The sequence below is a fragment of the Oreochromis niloticus genome, linkage group LG13 (assembly GCF_001858045.2).
Source record: "Oreochromis niloticus isolate F11D_XX linkage group LG13, O_niloticus_UMD_NMBU, whole genome shotgun sequence".
Classification (NCBI taxonomy): Eukaryota; Metazoa; Chordata; class Actinopteri; order Cichliformes; family Cichlidae; genus Oreochromis; species Oreochromis niloticus.
This window is the reverse complement of record NC_031978.2, coordinates 931,181-947,543: the sequence shown is the minus strand read 5'-3', so window position 1 is coordinate 947,543 and position 16,363 is coordinate 931,181. Positions and strand designations below refer to the sequence as shown.

General features: G+C 42.4%; 1 protein-coding gene across 1 annotated transcript; it reads left to right on the top strand.

Moving 5' to 3' along the window:
* The first annotated feature begins 2,368 nt into the window (after positions 1-2,368).
* Positions 2,369-6,782, top strand: LOC100705974 (D(1) dopamine receptor). The gene has a single exon (XM_005473754.4). The coding sequence runs from the start codon at positions 3,490-3,492 to the stop codon at positions 4,969-4,971; it is 1,482 nt and encodes a 493-aa protein (XP_005473811.1). The 5' UTR covers positions 2,369-3,489; the 3' UTR covers positions 4,972-6,782.
* The last annotated feature ends 9,581 nt before the right edge of the window (positions 6,783-16,363 follow it).

Here is a 16,363-nt window from a genome sequence, read left to right as displayed (position 1 = left end):
TCCTGTTGCTTATCCTGACGGACCAACGAACTCATACCCTCATGTATGAGTCTTTGTTTTCCAGATGGCAGAGGGAATAATGAAGGGCAGCAGTGACCAAGAGGCCAGATCAGCTTCATATCATTCAAATCGTCAGATAAATTATTTCCTTGTGAACAAAACATATCATGATTCTGATCGATCGGGTAAATTGATCCCGATTATGGGCGTCTCATTGAAGGCCTGGTTTCCAGATTTGGGTTGAGTTTCTGGTCAAACTGAAGGATTTCTTGTATCTCCAGTGAAAGTCACAGTGTTGGGCAGACGTATCTGTACATATGTGAAAAAAGGGGCTGAGCTTTCTGCCGTCTGTCATTGTGGTGCATTCAGGGTTGTTCCCTGAATGCACCACAGGGGAACTGTGAATGTCCCAAACATGAATGATTGTGAACTCTCAAAATAAACTTCTTTGTGTTTTTATTTGAGTCACAAAAGCAGGCAGGTGGTGCCATCTTGTGGTCACATTTGTGCTTTACACAAGTAAAATTGAATTGAATTGAATTAAATCGTCTGCAGTGGAAACAGTAGATGGCATTAATTATATCTTTTCTGAGTTAATTTCACTGAGTATAATCAGACCCCAGAATATGACTTTAGCACCACAGTCATGGAGCCTGAGTTGAAAGTTAAGTAATTCTAGACCCTAAAAATCTAATTGAAGCTATTTGTTTGAAGTTTATTGTGTTTAACTAAAGGTTTCTACCTGCTATAAGAACTGAATCCCCAACATCTTATATTAATTTGTCTTTAGGAAGGTGACACACACTGTTGGTGTAAGTCGACTTTCATTTTCTTGGCTGCTGTGACCAGGAACACCTTCACTGTGGGGAAAAAGAACGAATATTTTATTGTTATTGTACTTATAAGTTATTTTATTTGACTTTGTTTTGTGTTTTTCATTGACTTTATCCAGCATTTCATTATTTGAGACACTGTTTATGTACTTACAGGCTTTTGTTAATATTTGTTTAGTTTTATTATTATTTAGTCTTTTCATTCTAAGCAGCTCAGCATGTTTAAATGATTTTCTTGCTTATTTTACATTTTCTTCACAGCTGAAGCATTTTGAGCTGCACTAGTTGAAGTTGTGCTAAAGTAAGTTTCTGTTGTAGTGACATTAAAAAGTCACAAACAGATTTTATGTGAAATACTTTGGCTGGTATTAAAAAGTGTGAAACATTAAACTGCAGACTGTCGTTCGCTTCATCAGTGTCGACTCGCTGAATGAGAAGAACTGCTGCTGGGCGACATTCATGTAAAACTGTTGATTCACTGAGAAACGGAGCTGCTGGTGATCTTCTCAGACTGTTTTGATTAACCTTCAGGTGAAAACATGTTCTTCGTTATGTGTTGACTGTCACTGTGGTGCCAAACCTTCACCCTCAATCGTCAAACCTGGAATAAGCTGTATGACTATTTCACACCAGGTACGATGTTTATATTTTAAGTTACTGCATTTTTTAGGAGGAGTTCAGAAGTGTGTGCAGATTTGCTGAGAACAGCTCAAGAAATAATCTGAAGGTTTAATTCTTTGAGGTTTAAAGGTAAAAAGCTGTGAACATGAAACATGGAGTAAACTATTCACCGAGATATAAAACAGGATTTATTGGACTGAACCTTCAGCTCAGTTTGGAATAACGCTGCTTCAACCAGCAGAGGGCCTCATCACAGCCACGGATCATCATTACACTGAATTATGATTAGTTCTACTGCCATGCTGTGGAGGCAACACACTGAGAGGCAGGACTCGAGCTCTTTGGAGAAAATTTTACTCTCACCATTCGCCCCACGACCTTTTAATGACAGCCTTTTCATTTATATAGAAATGATACATTTATGTCTCTTAAATGTCTGAGTTCATGCCTAACCTCACACACACAAGTTCAGGGGTAAAGAGGAAGAGGAGGAAGCCAGGAGGAGGAGCTTGGAATCAAACCATCTGCTTTTCAAGGACACAGACCTGAAAGCCCCGGGCAGACTGCAGGGATGAGTTCAATAAAAAAATTAATTAATTAATTAAAATCCAAATATTGGTGACAGTATATTCTTAATAATTAAATATTTGCAGCTTTTTTTCCCTTTCACTTTTAGTGTTGTGACTGATCAATAACAGCTGATCTGAGTGGGTTTTGCAGCTCAAACTGGATTACATGAAGAACAAATCTGCAGATAAACTGATCATGTTAGTCTGTAGCATCCAGTTTTTTCCCTCTTAATCATTTTTATTGTCTGGACATTTTGAAATGCTGTTTTATTTCATGATGATGCCATTTTTATTAACAGCATTACTGGAATTTTCCTGTATGGTACCTTTGCTGTATTTTCCATTTTTAGGGTATTGCTGTGATATCTTTTAAGGTATTTCTACTGCAGTCTCATTTACAGTATTTTTACTGCAATGTCTGTAACCAGAGTGTAACAACACTTTTAGTGTATTTTCCTTTATTTTTGCTTAAAGTAGTTTTGTTGTTTATAGTACTGTTTATTAATTTTAACCCGTAGAAGCATTCTGATTGCAGTGCAGCACTTTAAGCTAAAACTTAACATAAAAATGAGATACACATCTGTCAGATTTGTCCTTAAAATTGACTTTTATTTGTAGAAAACTGATTTGAAATGAATGAAAGTACAACATTTGTTTTTAAACGCAGACTGATTTTCTAAAACACTGAATGTTTCTACTTGTGGGCCTCATTAAAAATGCATTGAATCATTTTGATATATTACACCAAACCCGCAATTACTGTGACAACGTAATGCATTCTGGGTCATATGACCTGGACTGCTGCTTTTCTCCTATTACGCAACATAATGAGGCATAAAGCATAAGGAGGATACTTAAAAGCTATAATACGTTTAATTGAATCCATTATATTCAAAAAGTTAAATGTATTTCAGGTGTGACAGATTTGATTTTGCTCCGTTATTGTAATATTGATCTTTGATTTTTAATTTGCTGTTTAATTCTCCCTGATAAGCTCCGGAGTTCTCGGAGCTCCTCTCCGCGATTCGCTCCAGCAGGAATGGAGGAGAGTAATCTATTACACACGCTGAGGAGGTAACGAGCCCCGCATCCCTTCCACCTGACTGAGTGTGAGCGCGTCACACAGAGAGGTGAGTCCACTGTGAGTCACACCGGGGCTGAAGACCGAGGAGGCAGAGAGTTCTTCCCCCCCGAGGAGGAATCATCCGAACCACCGCTGCTGCTGATCCCCCATCATTTATTATTATTATTATTATTATTATTATTATTATTATTATTGTCATTTAATTCTGAGGATTTATTCACGGAACGTCCGGGACGCGGATATTACAAAAAATAAAAGGAAAGTGCTTTATTTATTTTATTTTATGTTTTATTTTTTCCGTGGGAGGATGGTCAGTGGATCAGCTGCACGGAGGACAAACGGCTTTCCACGCGGATATTAATGCGCTCTGTCACTTTGCGTGATGGAGAACTTTACCATGTGGAGTAATTTCACTCGAGTTCTGTCAGAGCTGGACGGGACGGAGGAGGACGAGGATGGGGAGGAGGACGGCGGAGGGATCGGCGGACTGCGCGTCCTCGTCGCCTGCGTGCTCTTCCTGCTCATCGTGTCCACGTTGCTCGGGAACACGCTCGTGTGCGCAGCCGTGATAAAGTTCCGCCACCTGCGCTCCAAAGTCACCAACTTCTTCGTCATCTCTCTGGCCGTGTCCGACCTGTTCGTGGCCGTGCTCGTGATGCCGTGGGAGGCCATCACTGAGGTGACCAACACGTGGCTGTTTGGACGCTTTTGTGACGTCTGGATCGCCTTTGACATCATGTGCTCCACAGCGTCCATCCTCAACCTGTGCATCATCAGCGTGGACCGCTACTGGGCCATCTCCAGCCCCTTCAAGTACGAGCGGAAAATGACTCACCGCGTGGCGTTTGTCATGATCGGGGTGGCGTGGACGCTGTCCATTCTGATCTCCTTCATCCCCGTGCAGCTCAAATGGCACCGGGCCGGGGAGGAGGAGCAGGAGGTGGCGATGGAGGAGATGGCGGCGATAATGGCCGCCAGCGGAAAGAACTTTACAAACACGAGCAGCTTCAACTCGAGTGACGTCGCCTCCCAGAGCTGTGTGGCCAACCTGAACAAGACCTACGCCATCTCCTCCTCCTTTATCAGCTTTTACATCCCAGTGGTGATCATGATCGCCACCTACACCCGCATCTACCGGATCGCTCAGACCCAGATCCGTCGGATCATGTCTTTGGAGCGGGCGGCAGAGCAGGCGCAGCACCAAGGCCACGGCGTGAACAGGAACCAGCAGCAGGTGCAGCGGCCCGGCGACGAGGCCTCGCTGAAGTCCTCGTTCAAGAAGGAAACCAAAGTCCTGAAGACGCTTTCAATCATCATGGGCGTGTTCGTGTTTTGCTGGCTGCCCTTCTTTGTCCTCAACTGCACCGTCCCCTTCTGCGACCCGCCGTGCGTCAGCGACACCACCTTCACCGTCTTCGTCTGGTTCGGCTGGGCCAACTCGTCCCTCAACCCGGTCATCTACGCGTTCAACGCAGACTTCCGCCGAGCTTTCGCCAGCATCCTGGGCTGCGGCCGAGTCTGCTCGAACAACGCGGTGGAGGCGGTGAACTTAAGCAACGAACTGGTTTCCTACCACCACGACACCACCCTCCACAAGGAGGCGCTGGTCCCCGCTCAGCCGCAGCAGCATCCCCGCAACATTAACGTCAGCTCGGACCACCTGGAGGACATGAGCGCACATTTTGACGAGGAGTCGATCATCTCCAACAGTTCTCCGAGCCACAACAGACTGCTGCTGCTTCCCGCAACCATCCAGTATGAGGAAGACCCAGAGATTTCCTTGGAAACAATCACACCGTTCACCTCAGCTCCAGGGCTGGAGAGTGATGCTCTGATACCGGGACAAGTCCACCAGGACGGATAGGACAGACTCAGTGTTTGAACAATACTCCATGATGTGTGGACTTTAGAACTTCATAATTTGGGTTATTGATCTGAAACTGGCCAAAATCACCACTGAGCACAAAGAAAGTATAATCTCCATGTTCATCCTGTTATAGCCTGTCATGGAGGGACAGATGATGTTTGAAAAGACTTTGTCTTGACAAGTCTCACGGCTGATATCTGGAGCTCTGAGGTCTCTCCAGACGAATGTCCCATTAACAACTCAGTAGTTTGAGAGAGCAAAAGATGATATTGGATTGGTATCCATACTAAATGAACACGTCATTAAAATTGCACTAAAACTTCCTTCTCATTTAAACTCTTTAAATGAGAGTCCAGTGACACCACCTGCTGGTTTCTAAAGTCCAGTTCTGAAGCCTCAAACTGAGCATTTCGGGCATGATAACCAGGCGTGATGAGCTTCTTTCCCACTATAACATTTTCAGTGTGGATCAAGTGCAGAAATGAAAATGCCCTGTTTCATGTAGATAAATATAAAAAAGAAAAACAGAACTGTTTATGCACTTTTTCTTAGTGCGAGGATCTGAACACTCTGTGATTCCCAAATCACTGCAGTATATGCACTAAGTAGATGTGCCCTAAATCATACCCCTGCTTTACTGTCCATTTAACTTTTTATGGGACCATAATTTATCAAAATAAACATTTTATGTCCACTAAGATATAAAACTAGGAATCAAGACCATAAACTCATCAGATAAGTTTTCACTGAAGTCATTTATCATGTGAGAAGGGGAGCCATTTTCCCATAGTGTTAAATATGATCCGATTTCTTTGTCCTACTGGCCTTTAGAAAGAAGGCAGGTTCGAGGCATTCCAGCGTTGGCTGGATCTATCCAGCCTGATAATAAATAACAGGCAGGAAGCTCAAGCTTCTCTTAAAATGCCAGCATCCTAATATATATTTTTTTACATCCTATTTGCTGTTGTATTTTGTATTTTCTTTGTATTTTCATCTTTTTTTAGGTTGTTTAAATAGAAACAGATTTATGTGTGTGGAAATGTGACCTGACAAAGAGCCTCTGCAAACCCAATGCAGACACAATCGTTTAAACCCATATTTATTCACAGTAGAACACAGAAAACATATCAGATGTTTAAGCGTAGACATTTTAATATGAAATGAAAATATGACCTCAGTTTGATCTCATGGCAGCAACATGCCTCAAAAAATCCATGATGGGAGCAAAGAAACAGCTGGAGAAACATGTTGTACGAATCAGGTTAATTGGCAGCAGGTCAGTAACATGACTGGGTATAAAAAGAGCATCTTAATCTATAAATTGTGAAACAATTTATGAATAATATTCATCAAAATAAAATTGCAAAAAACTCAGAATATCTCATCATCTACAAAATATTAAATCATAAACTAGTCTGGAGAAGTATCTGTGTGCATGAGACGAGGCTGGAAATCCGGACTGGATGCTGGATGGTGATCCGATGGCCCTTTGGCTTCGGAGTAGAAGAGTCCGAGTGCTGAGCCAGCTGAGAACATCTGGAGCATCCTGAAACCAAAACATGGACCTGCACAAACTTTTAGAGACATGTCGCTACCATCAAATTCAAAACGAGCTAATATGTTCATGAAGACTTACTCAGTTTAATCATTTCATTCGTTTTTTGTGAATAAATAGGTTTATGACATTTGCAAATCATTGTATTCTGTTTTTATGTACATTTTCCACAGCATCACAACTTTTTGTATATTAGGAGAGCGCTGTTAGAAAAACAGACGTGCTTTAGAGACAAGTAGAAGTGACCGCTGTTTGTGTGTTTAAACAGAATTAAGGGTGGAAGTTACGAAATCCAGACAGAATTTTCACCTGACCCTGACGGTTATCCATAAAATGACATTTAAAGCTTCATCATAAGTGCGATGATGTATGCCATTCATCTGTAATCCGCAAGATGCACCCGTTGTTGAGAATATGTTATTAACAGGGACTTAATGTGAAAGCAACATTTAAATATTTAAACAGAGTGCGATGGTTACTCTGTTGCTTCGTTACGGTTTTAAATGCACTGTAAACCATCAGAGAGACAAATAAAGGCAGAAGAGGTTTAACTGAGTGAAAGTCAAAGGTAAATGCTGCTGTACTGAATCTTTGAATCTTTACAGCAGGTAACCTGACTCACTCACTAACATCCTGTCTCCCCCCTACAGATACATTATGCTGTTCTCAGCTATTCTTAGAAACATGACATTTTTGACAACCCTCTAAAAAAGTAGAAATGAGATTTTTTTCCAACCAAGAAAAACAAAATACTTTCATTTTATTTATATAGCGCCCAACCACAGTCGTCTCAAGTAAATTCGGTACAATGATACACAGAAAACCCAACAATCAGACGACAGCGAGGATGCGAGGACGATACAAATACAGACGAACACGGAGCGACGGCAGAGTCTGAGTTTTCCTCCCGTTGGTCGCCGCTCCTTCCTCTCTCTCTGCAGTCTACCTCTGCTCTCTCCTTTCATCTTCACTCAGTGGTGGAGTTGAAACAGAGCGGAGGCTCCAGGGGCCACTGAGGGGACGGCACTCTGAACCTCACAGGTGTGTCCTGCAGGGTCAGCTGTTCAATGCATCATCGAGGTGTTTCGTGAGGGGGGAAACGGGAGCAGAGCGCTTGTTTCGGGTGTGGGCTGAGCTCAAGAACTCTGCAGCACATCGACACTTAACTGATCTCAGACCTCCCTGCAGAGTTTGAGTAATAAACGGATTGGTGTTTGGTTGAGCAGGATACAGAGGAGTCTCCAGCAGTGTAGACGCTGCTGTTTGTGGAGCAGGTGATAGATGGAGATTGTGATTTAAGAATTTATCTCATAGGATCATCACAGTATCCTGGCATCTTTAATGAGTGCACACTGACACACACATATGGCAGACACCATGAAATGTTGACGAACTTTGAAATCCTGGCAGGCATAAAACAGAGAGACTGTGGCACTTGTGCTCTCTGTATAGTGTTTTGGTGCACTTGCACGTATGCCACTTTTATTTGAAATGGACTGAGATCTGGAAACTGTGGAGAACAGGAAAGAGGTGGGCAATGAGGAACAGCCGAAACCAGTTAAGGTAGCGCCAAACAAAGTAAAACAGGAAATGCACAAAGATGAAAAGAATAAGAACACTAAGAAATTCAGAAAGCGTTGGTCCAAAAAAAGATCCCCATCAAGCCGTGATGAGGTGGTCCTGATGTTTTTAAACAAGAAAAAGAAGAAATGGGGATTCTCAGTTCATCCGATTCACAGAAGGCAGCAGGAGAAAAAACAATCCCCCCCCAAAACTGAGCAAGGTCTGAAATAAACCAAAAATGTAATATCGTATGCTGCAAATTCATCCTGTGAAAGTACGCAGTTGGTGTGAACGGCTCCATTAACAATACTTTTTTTATGCACAAAACATTTTCACAAATAACACTCAACGATATTTCAGAGAGATGGTTGTGTGAGCAAACTGGACCAGCACGTCTGACATCATCAACCACCATCAGTTAAATCAGCTTCCCTCTCCATCCTGATGCTTAATTGCACTGAGTTGCTGGCATGTGACTGGCTGATTAGGTAAATGATGAGCTATATATGACTGCAGTATTAGAGCACGGTGTCTGTCCAACAGTCTCACAGCAGTTTGTGAAATATTCAACATGAAATGCTTGAATTCTTGTTTCTGGACACAAATCGCCCCTCCCCACCGTTTTGCATCACACTCGTCTCTGTCCAGGAAGAGCAGGAGGGGCAGTGAGTGCTTGAATCATTGCGTCACTTACAGCAGAAACACGCAATTCAGGCAGCTCACAGAACTGAAAGCCGTCCTAATAAAAGTGCTTTTAGAAAATATCCTGCTTTGGTTTCAAAGCTTCAAAGACAACAAATAATTCTTGTTGAAACACGTCTGTTTCACACTCGTTCTGACTGTGATGACAAACGAGAACAATGTGCGTCTGTGAACAACTCATTGCTTTTTGTGACAGTTTCACATTTTGCTGTGAGACTGGTCAAAGTGGTCATACTCCTCTATAATGCAGCAATGTTGAATTGAAGCCGACTCATTTGCAGCGCGTAACGCAAAAGTTGATGCAACGTAAAAGCAACTAATGCACACTTACCACCTTCACTCTCTAAAGGAGCTCTTCCCATGTCTGTTTCATATATTTAATGAATTACTGAAGAATTTTAATATCGGATGTATTCTTCTCTCCTTTTTTACTTATAATCTTTTATACATTTGTCAGCTACTTGTTGCTGTGCTGCTCAGGTTTTTGGATAGAAGTCATTGAGAGACAGCACGAACTGTTAGCCTCCTTTATTACTCTGATGTTACAATAAACTACAAAATCAATATAATTTGTTATTAAACAAAACTAACTGCAGATGAAGCCCATTAAGTTCGCAGGAAAACGTTTATTGAAATCACAGAGTGAGTGAATTTAGCGCTGTCTCCCTATTATCGTTTATTGAACTTGAAGTCAGAGTTGCCACCCCCTGCTGGTCATCACAAAGAATGCACCGTGGCACTAAGCTCCTTTTTACACTCTATGGCACAGGTGACAAACTCCAGTCCTCGAGCGCCTGTGTCCTAAAACCTTTCAATGTTTCCCTGCTGCAACACACCTGAATAAGATTAGTAGGTCATTAGCAAGGGGTAGGCAACTCTAGGCCTCAAGGGGGGGTGTCCTGCAGGTTTTAGATCTCACACTGGGTCAACACACCTGAATCAAATGATTAGTTCATTACCAGGCCTCTGAGAACTTTAAGAAATGTTGAGGAGGTCATTTAGCCATTTAAATCAGCTGTGTTGGATCAAGGACACAAACCTGCAGGCCCTCGAGGCCTGGAGTTGCCCACACCTGCTATAGAACTTGGCTGCATGTTGAGGTGTCAGTTCAGCCATTTGATGTTACAGCAGCTAAAGAGTGAATGAACATGGTGCAATAAAAACACTTTTAGAAGTACATTTTTCCAAACACTTACATTTATTTAAATTTACTTGAGTAGGGTTAGGGGTTGCCACCTTACCAGGACTGGAGTTTGACACCCCTGCACGGTGTAATTACAGGTTTTAAAAGAGCTCCAGCTTACAGGTCTAGGAAATTGTCAGCACTGAGCATGAAGGAACTTTAGCTTCACCTCAGTGAGGAGACGTATTTGATCCCAAAGGTGTGAGCACATCCTCGGGATCAGGAGCACACGGACAATGAAACTGCTAATTATGGAATTTACTTACTGTCAATTACAAATACTCTCTCTCTTTATCAGTGAAGTCTGTGTTAAAGAAACACAGAACAGTTTTCTTTAATGCTTACCCAACTGAGTCTTTATCAAATGAGTCATTAGATGAAGAAGTATCGTCACATGCATACACGAGTCACAGGACTCGACACTCCAGTGATTTATTCACTATCAGTTGCAGGAAAATTATAGAAAGATTTGTTTTGTTTTTTTAAATCAGCGCCAACCACAGGTGTCAACCTTTATTTTGAAGGCTGTCTGTGGCTCACGGTGTGATTGCTCACTTTTCATTCTACACATTAGATAATGGAACGAGTTGTTCTGTGTTGCATCTGTGCTTTTAAACTGACAATAACACACAGACTTGACATCATTTAGACACCATCAGCTGCTGAAGAAGCTCACATGTCAGTATACATTTGCATCAGCGCGGACAAAGAGAGAAGGAAACCCTAAAAAAATGGATTTTTTCTGTTACACAACCTGCGAATACTTTGTGCACGGGCCTCCCTGCTGGTAATTTTGATAGTTTTGATGCCAAAGGGGGGAAAAAGAGCTCAGCTTTGATTCTGAACAGCACCGGGGAGGCCTCTGTGTCCATGAATGCCCCTTTGTCATAACGTGCGTCACAGTTTGAGGCTGTGAAAGTACTAATTTGTTAGTGTGAACTGTCTGCTGATGAAAGGTTGGACAGATTCAAGTCATCACTGCTGCACAGTTTGTATTTTTACAGTTGCCAGATTTCTTTTGTTGTATCACTTTTATTCCAACAGTTATGGGTAAAATAATGATGCAGGTTGCTGATGTGAGCGCACTCGCTAATGAGAGACCACAAACTTTATTCCTGCACCGACAGAAGACCCAAAATGAGACTCTGGATTAAGTAAGCAAGAGCAAACTTTATTAAACTTTATTGCACTGAACCAGAACTCTGGGAGAGCGTGGAGGCCAGAGGAAGAGGTGGGAGCACACGCCGACTGGGTGGAAAAATAAAACAGGAAGTAAGACAATAAAAGACACACGAGGAAACAAATCAATCAAAATTAACTGGGAAGTGACAACAAGGCCTGACACAGACACAGACAATGGGAAATATATCCCAAAGTCTTTGTCACCTTAGAGCTGAAGGGCTAAGGACACTTGGTGAAAGACTTTTATCTTAACCAGGATTTAGTTTTAATGTTATGGGAGGAATTTCTTAGAAAATGCCATAATTTATTGGGCCAACAATGCACTGGGAAGCTTTATGAATACAGGCCCTGTGGTGGTAAAATGCAGCCTGCATTCAGACTGTCCAGATAATAGATGTTGAGGTTGGTGCTCTGCATGTAAACGTAGTGTCTGTGTCCGCCACACTTGGCTGTTATGTTAATACCTTCATTAGAAAACTAAACTTTCTCTCAGGAATCGAAATAGTGAACGATTTACGTGGAGAAACTCTGTTCCCGTACATTAAACCTTCATTGTGTGGCTGAATCTACTCTTCCTGCTGCATTCACAGTTTCACTGTTTCTGTGCTTGTCCAATAAACATGACTGGAATTCAGCCGAGTTAATGTGCCATGCTTGTTCTCCCCATCATCGCCTCTTTTATCTGAATGTCCAGGATCTCTTGGTTGATGTTTCTATCGTCTATGTGCCTGCTCTGTTTGACTGCGAGGGCTCATCTTCAACCTTCATTTGGCTACTAACTAAACCTTTCATCTCATTACTTCATTAAATTCTGCTGTTCACATCAGAATGACCTTTTTTAATTAAATCTGAACACCTTTTTAGCAGGAATTAGCTCACTGTTCCCATCTTCTAGACCTCAGAGCCACATTTACTAAAGGAGTGCAAATTACATAAGACTGCAATCAGAAACCTGCGCTGATTGGAGTGGAAGGTTCTCCAGGTGATCTTCTAACAATGAGCTCATTTAAGATCACAAACACAGCCGGTTAATTTCAATCTACCAAGAGGAATGCAAATTAAATAAAAAAAACCAAACTTGATCTGGAAGTGAGCCACCTGCTAACCTGCAGGTTATATATACACAAGCTTTTATCCAGAAACAGGACAAGAATCCAGATCAACGAAAGGCAACTGAGGGGGAAATATCTCCGTGGGACGTTAGAAGAACCTAAAAAACCTAAAATTTACATCTACAGAAACCATCATTCACCAGATTCTGGTTAATCCGTGTTTTAATAAACTTTAATGTTACTTGTGTGCAACACGCTTTGATTTCTTTCTGCATGCATTGTGAGGCTGCAGGGATTGATTACAGTCACAGAAAGGAACCTGATTCACAGCCATCTGTGGGCAACAAATAGTTCCTGCAAAACCCTGAATGACATTCAGTGACACCTGAACAGAGATGAATGCAACACTCTGCATTTTAAGAGACATTCTGTTTTATTTCAGATTTGAAGAGAAGAATAAACAACAAGCTCCGTGAAACCTGCTTGTGATGGTGCAGAGCTCTGTGTGTACACTGCTGGGTTAAATGGCACAGATGTTTTTACTCCACAGCCTCCTCAGAGGCCTTATGGTGTGGACCTGAGCGCAGACCCGAGCGCAGACACTAACCTAAACTAAAACCTAAACTGGGATAAGCTAACACTAACATGAGAACTATGACAGGGGACGTGAACATGAATCAGAACAGGTGCATGCTAAACCTATGATGAGAAACATGAACCTGAACTGAAGCTTGAAAATAATCATATGACTTGAAGTACATGATGCAAGACAGAGGAAGGCAGAAGACTTAAATACACAGGAGGGTAATGAGGGAAGTGAGAACATCTGGGGAAACACAGCTGACACAAATGAACCTGAACAGCAGGAGACGTAAAACTAAACACACTGAACATGGAACACCAGACCCTTCAAAGTAAAACAGGAAACTTAACAGAACGTGGACAAGACAAGACAAGCTTGACAACGTGTCAGACTGCACAGAGGACAGGAAACGACTCAGGAGACAGAAGAAACATAAACTAGACTGAAACTCAACTAAGACAAACTAATAATAATAAGAACTTAACATTATTTCAACGTATAATAAGCAAAGAAAATATAAAATAACACAAAGATGCTGGGTCACAGACGGAGCCCCCTGAAAGGTCGACCTGCCGTCATGAAGAGCAGTAAACATTTTAATTGTAGTTTATTCTTTTCAGGCGGAGTGTGCTCTCAGTGCTGCTGTTGCTTTCTAAGGTGGCAGATCGAAGTGAAACTCATTGTAATGATTTCTTGGTGTGTGTTCTGCTTTCGAGTAGCTGCAATTCCAACAGTGTGAAAGAGACTTAGCAGCAAATTAGAATCAGGTATAAAAATATTAATGCGTCCACACTCCTGTCACAATGCAGTGGTTCATTTAGTGGCGTCAGTAAGGCTTGATTTAACAACTTGCACATTTCAAACATATTCCCCTGCAGTATTCTCTAATACACATAAAACATGCTGCAAATAAAAGACTCGGTGAAAGCAGGGTGCTTCTAGCTGACTCTAGCACACTGGTTGCATGAGACACTGAAAAAGAGCCCTTAGCCTTTCTCTTAGCTTCCTAATACTTTGAAGTACACAATCATCTTTTAGACTCAGACACAGAACTGCAACCAGCACCACACACGCTGGTCTTTCTTACTCATGGCTGATGCTCTGTGCAGGTCATTGCTGTGCACAAACTGCTCCTGTCCTCGGCTCCTCTGCACTCACCAAAGAGCCAGCAGCTTGACAGCTAGCAGTGGGTGCTTATGAGGAAGTTAATGACTGAATTGTGAGCGCTGATTGTACACTCTGAAGTCTTTATGCTCGGCTGACAGCATTTTATAAATCGTCCCTGTAAAAGGTAAGATGTAAATCAAGGGTGGGGGAACTCCAGGCCTCGAGGGCCGGTGTCCTGCAGGTTTTAGATGTGTCCTTGATCCAACACAGCTGATTTAAATGGCTAAATCACCTCCTCAACATGTCCTGAAGTTCTCCAGAGGCCTGGGAATGAACTAATCGTGTAATTCAGGTGTGTTGACCCAGGGTGAGATCTAAAACCTGCAGGACACCGGCCCTCGTGGCCTGGAGTTCGACACCCCTGCTGTAGATATTGAACACTTTACGGGCAGTTTAGGAGTGAGAATCAAGCCTCAGTTAGAGAACTTTGTGAACTTTGTTTGCCTTTACTTTCCTGTTAGGGAAGAATAGAAATCATTTGGATTTTTGGTTAACCATTTTACGTTTATACGTCACTCCTTGATGTGCACAGGTGACCAAAATTTTGACCAAAACCTTCACAAAAGGTTTTTGTTGCCACTTGAACACACGTACACAAACTTCAGTTATCAGTTTTGTGCTTTATGCTTCATTTCTGAACTTGCCATTTAGTGACACATCAGCAAAACAGGTGAACATCCAAGGAGATTCAAAAGCTCACCCCACACGGTTCCCCACTGGTCAGGTTAACCAGGTATCCACATACCAACTGTGGTTCGACCTACTTATGATTCTGCCTCAGATTATGAATTAAATTGAGCCAAGTTGTCAACACAACTCGCTCTGAGTGAACGCTCTGAACAGATGATTTATCAAACTCACTTTAGTCAGAGATCCCAAACAGCTGACTCTGTTCATGTGGATGCAGCGTTTTCAGGTGATGATGAAATGTTTCTCCCACTGAAAACGCTACGTCCACATGAACAGAGTCAACGTTTTGGGATTTCCTTACATGGATGAGCATGTATGAAAACACTCATTCAGAGACTTAAAAAAAGAAGAAAAGAAATGTCTGTAGTGCTGAAAATGAACTGCCGTCTCCTGCAGCTGAAACCCTGTGGGCTCTGATGTAGTCACACCCCGAGGTGACAGCAGCAGAATGAATTTGTCTCAGTGTGTTTGTGCGCTGCAGTGTAACATTACAGCCTGGTGAATGAAAATCAGTCTGATCTTGTTTCCATTAACCTAAGTGATCTAATCAGTTTCCCTCACGTTCATCAGCTTTGCACAAACTCACGGAAACTTCAGATCATGTTGACATTTGGTGAATGAAGGACTTTAATTTTGAGCTGGGAAAACACATTTTCCCTGGACAATAAACCACACGTCAAGTTGACTGGACTGCGCAGTCGGTGCTTTCTGCATAATTCATATACAAAATGTGTTAACGTGCAAATAAAAAGACAGGACAGGGAGTCTAAACGAATTCAGCCGAGCTCGTCCTTCACATCATTAGCAGTTTCAACATCAACAGCTCTCTCGAATGGGTTTTCAGTGAGAGTCGGCTCTTCTTCACTCTCCTCACACACACACACACACACACACACACACACACACACACACACAAAGTCTGAAGGTCAGTGTTTGGTGTCATAATCACGGCAGTAATCACAGCAGAGGAGGTGACGACGACGGTGGAGCGCTGATTGCGGCTGTCTCTCAACAACTGCTCAAAACGAGAAAGTGGACGCCTCTGTTTGCAGTCAAGGACTCAAAGTCATCACCGGTGCATCACACACACACGCGCACACACACTTAGCTGGAGACTGAAAACTGGTCAGAGAGAAGAGGTTAAAATAGGCAGCAGGTGTTTTAATCGAGGCTTCTGCAGCTTGGTGAGTCAGAAATCTGCTTACTCCCAGCAGGAATAAAAGCATGTTTTTCATAGGAAGCTTTAGGAATATTCCTACTGTTCCAGCAGAGGTCCCATGTAAGTACTTGAAAAACTTTTATTATAGCATAAAAATGTGTATCGGACTGATTTCATGCAGAACATGAATGACTCCTATGTTACTTTGTTCTGACACGTTTTATAGTTACAAATTGTTAGTTTCCAGAAACGACCAGTAGGAGGCAGCAGAGTCCCAGCAGCACATGCATAATAAATGTGGCTAACACAGAGGGACTCTCAGCTCCTGGCACTTCATCGTGTGCAGGACACAACAGAACAGGCCGGTGCCCGTCGCTGTACTTTACCAAGGTCTGACTTTCTCTCTGACTTCCTGTTTCCCTTGTCCTCCCCTGTGATGCATATTTAAAGCAGCTCTAACAATCCTTTTTTTTAAGTGTTTGAAGTTTCTGTTCTGGTTGTTGTCCTCTCGGCTGCACGAGGCCTGCTGAACACACACAGGAGACACAGTCAG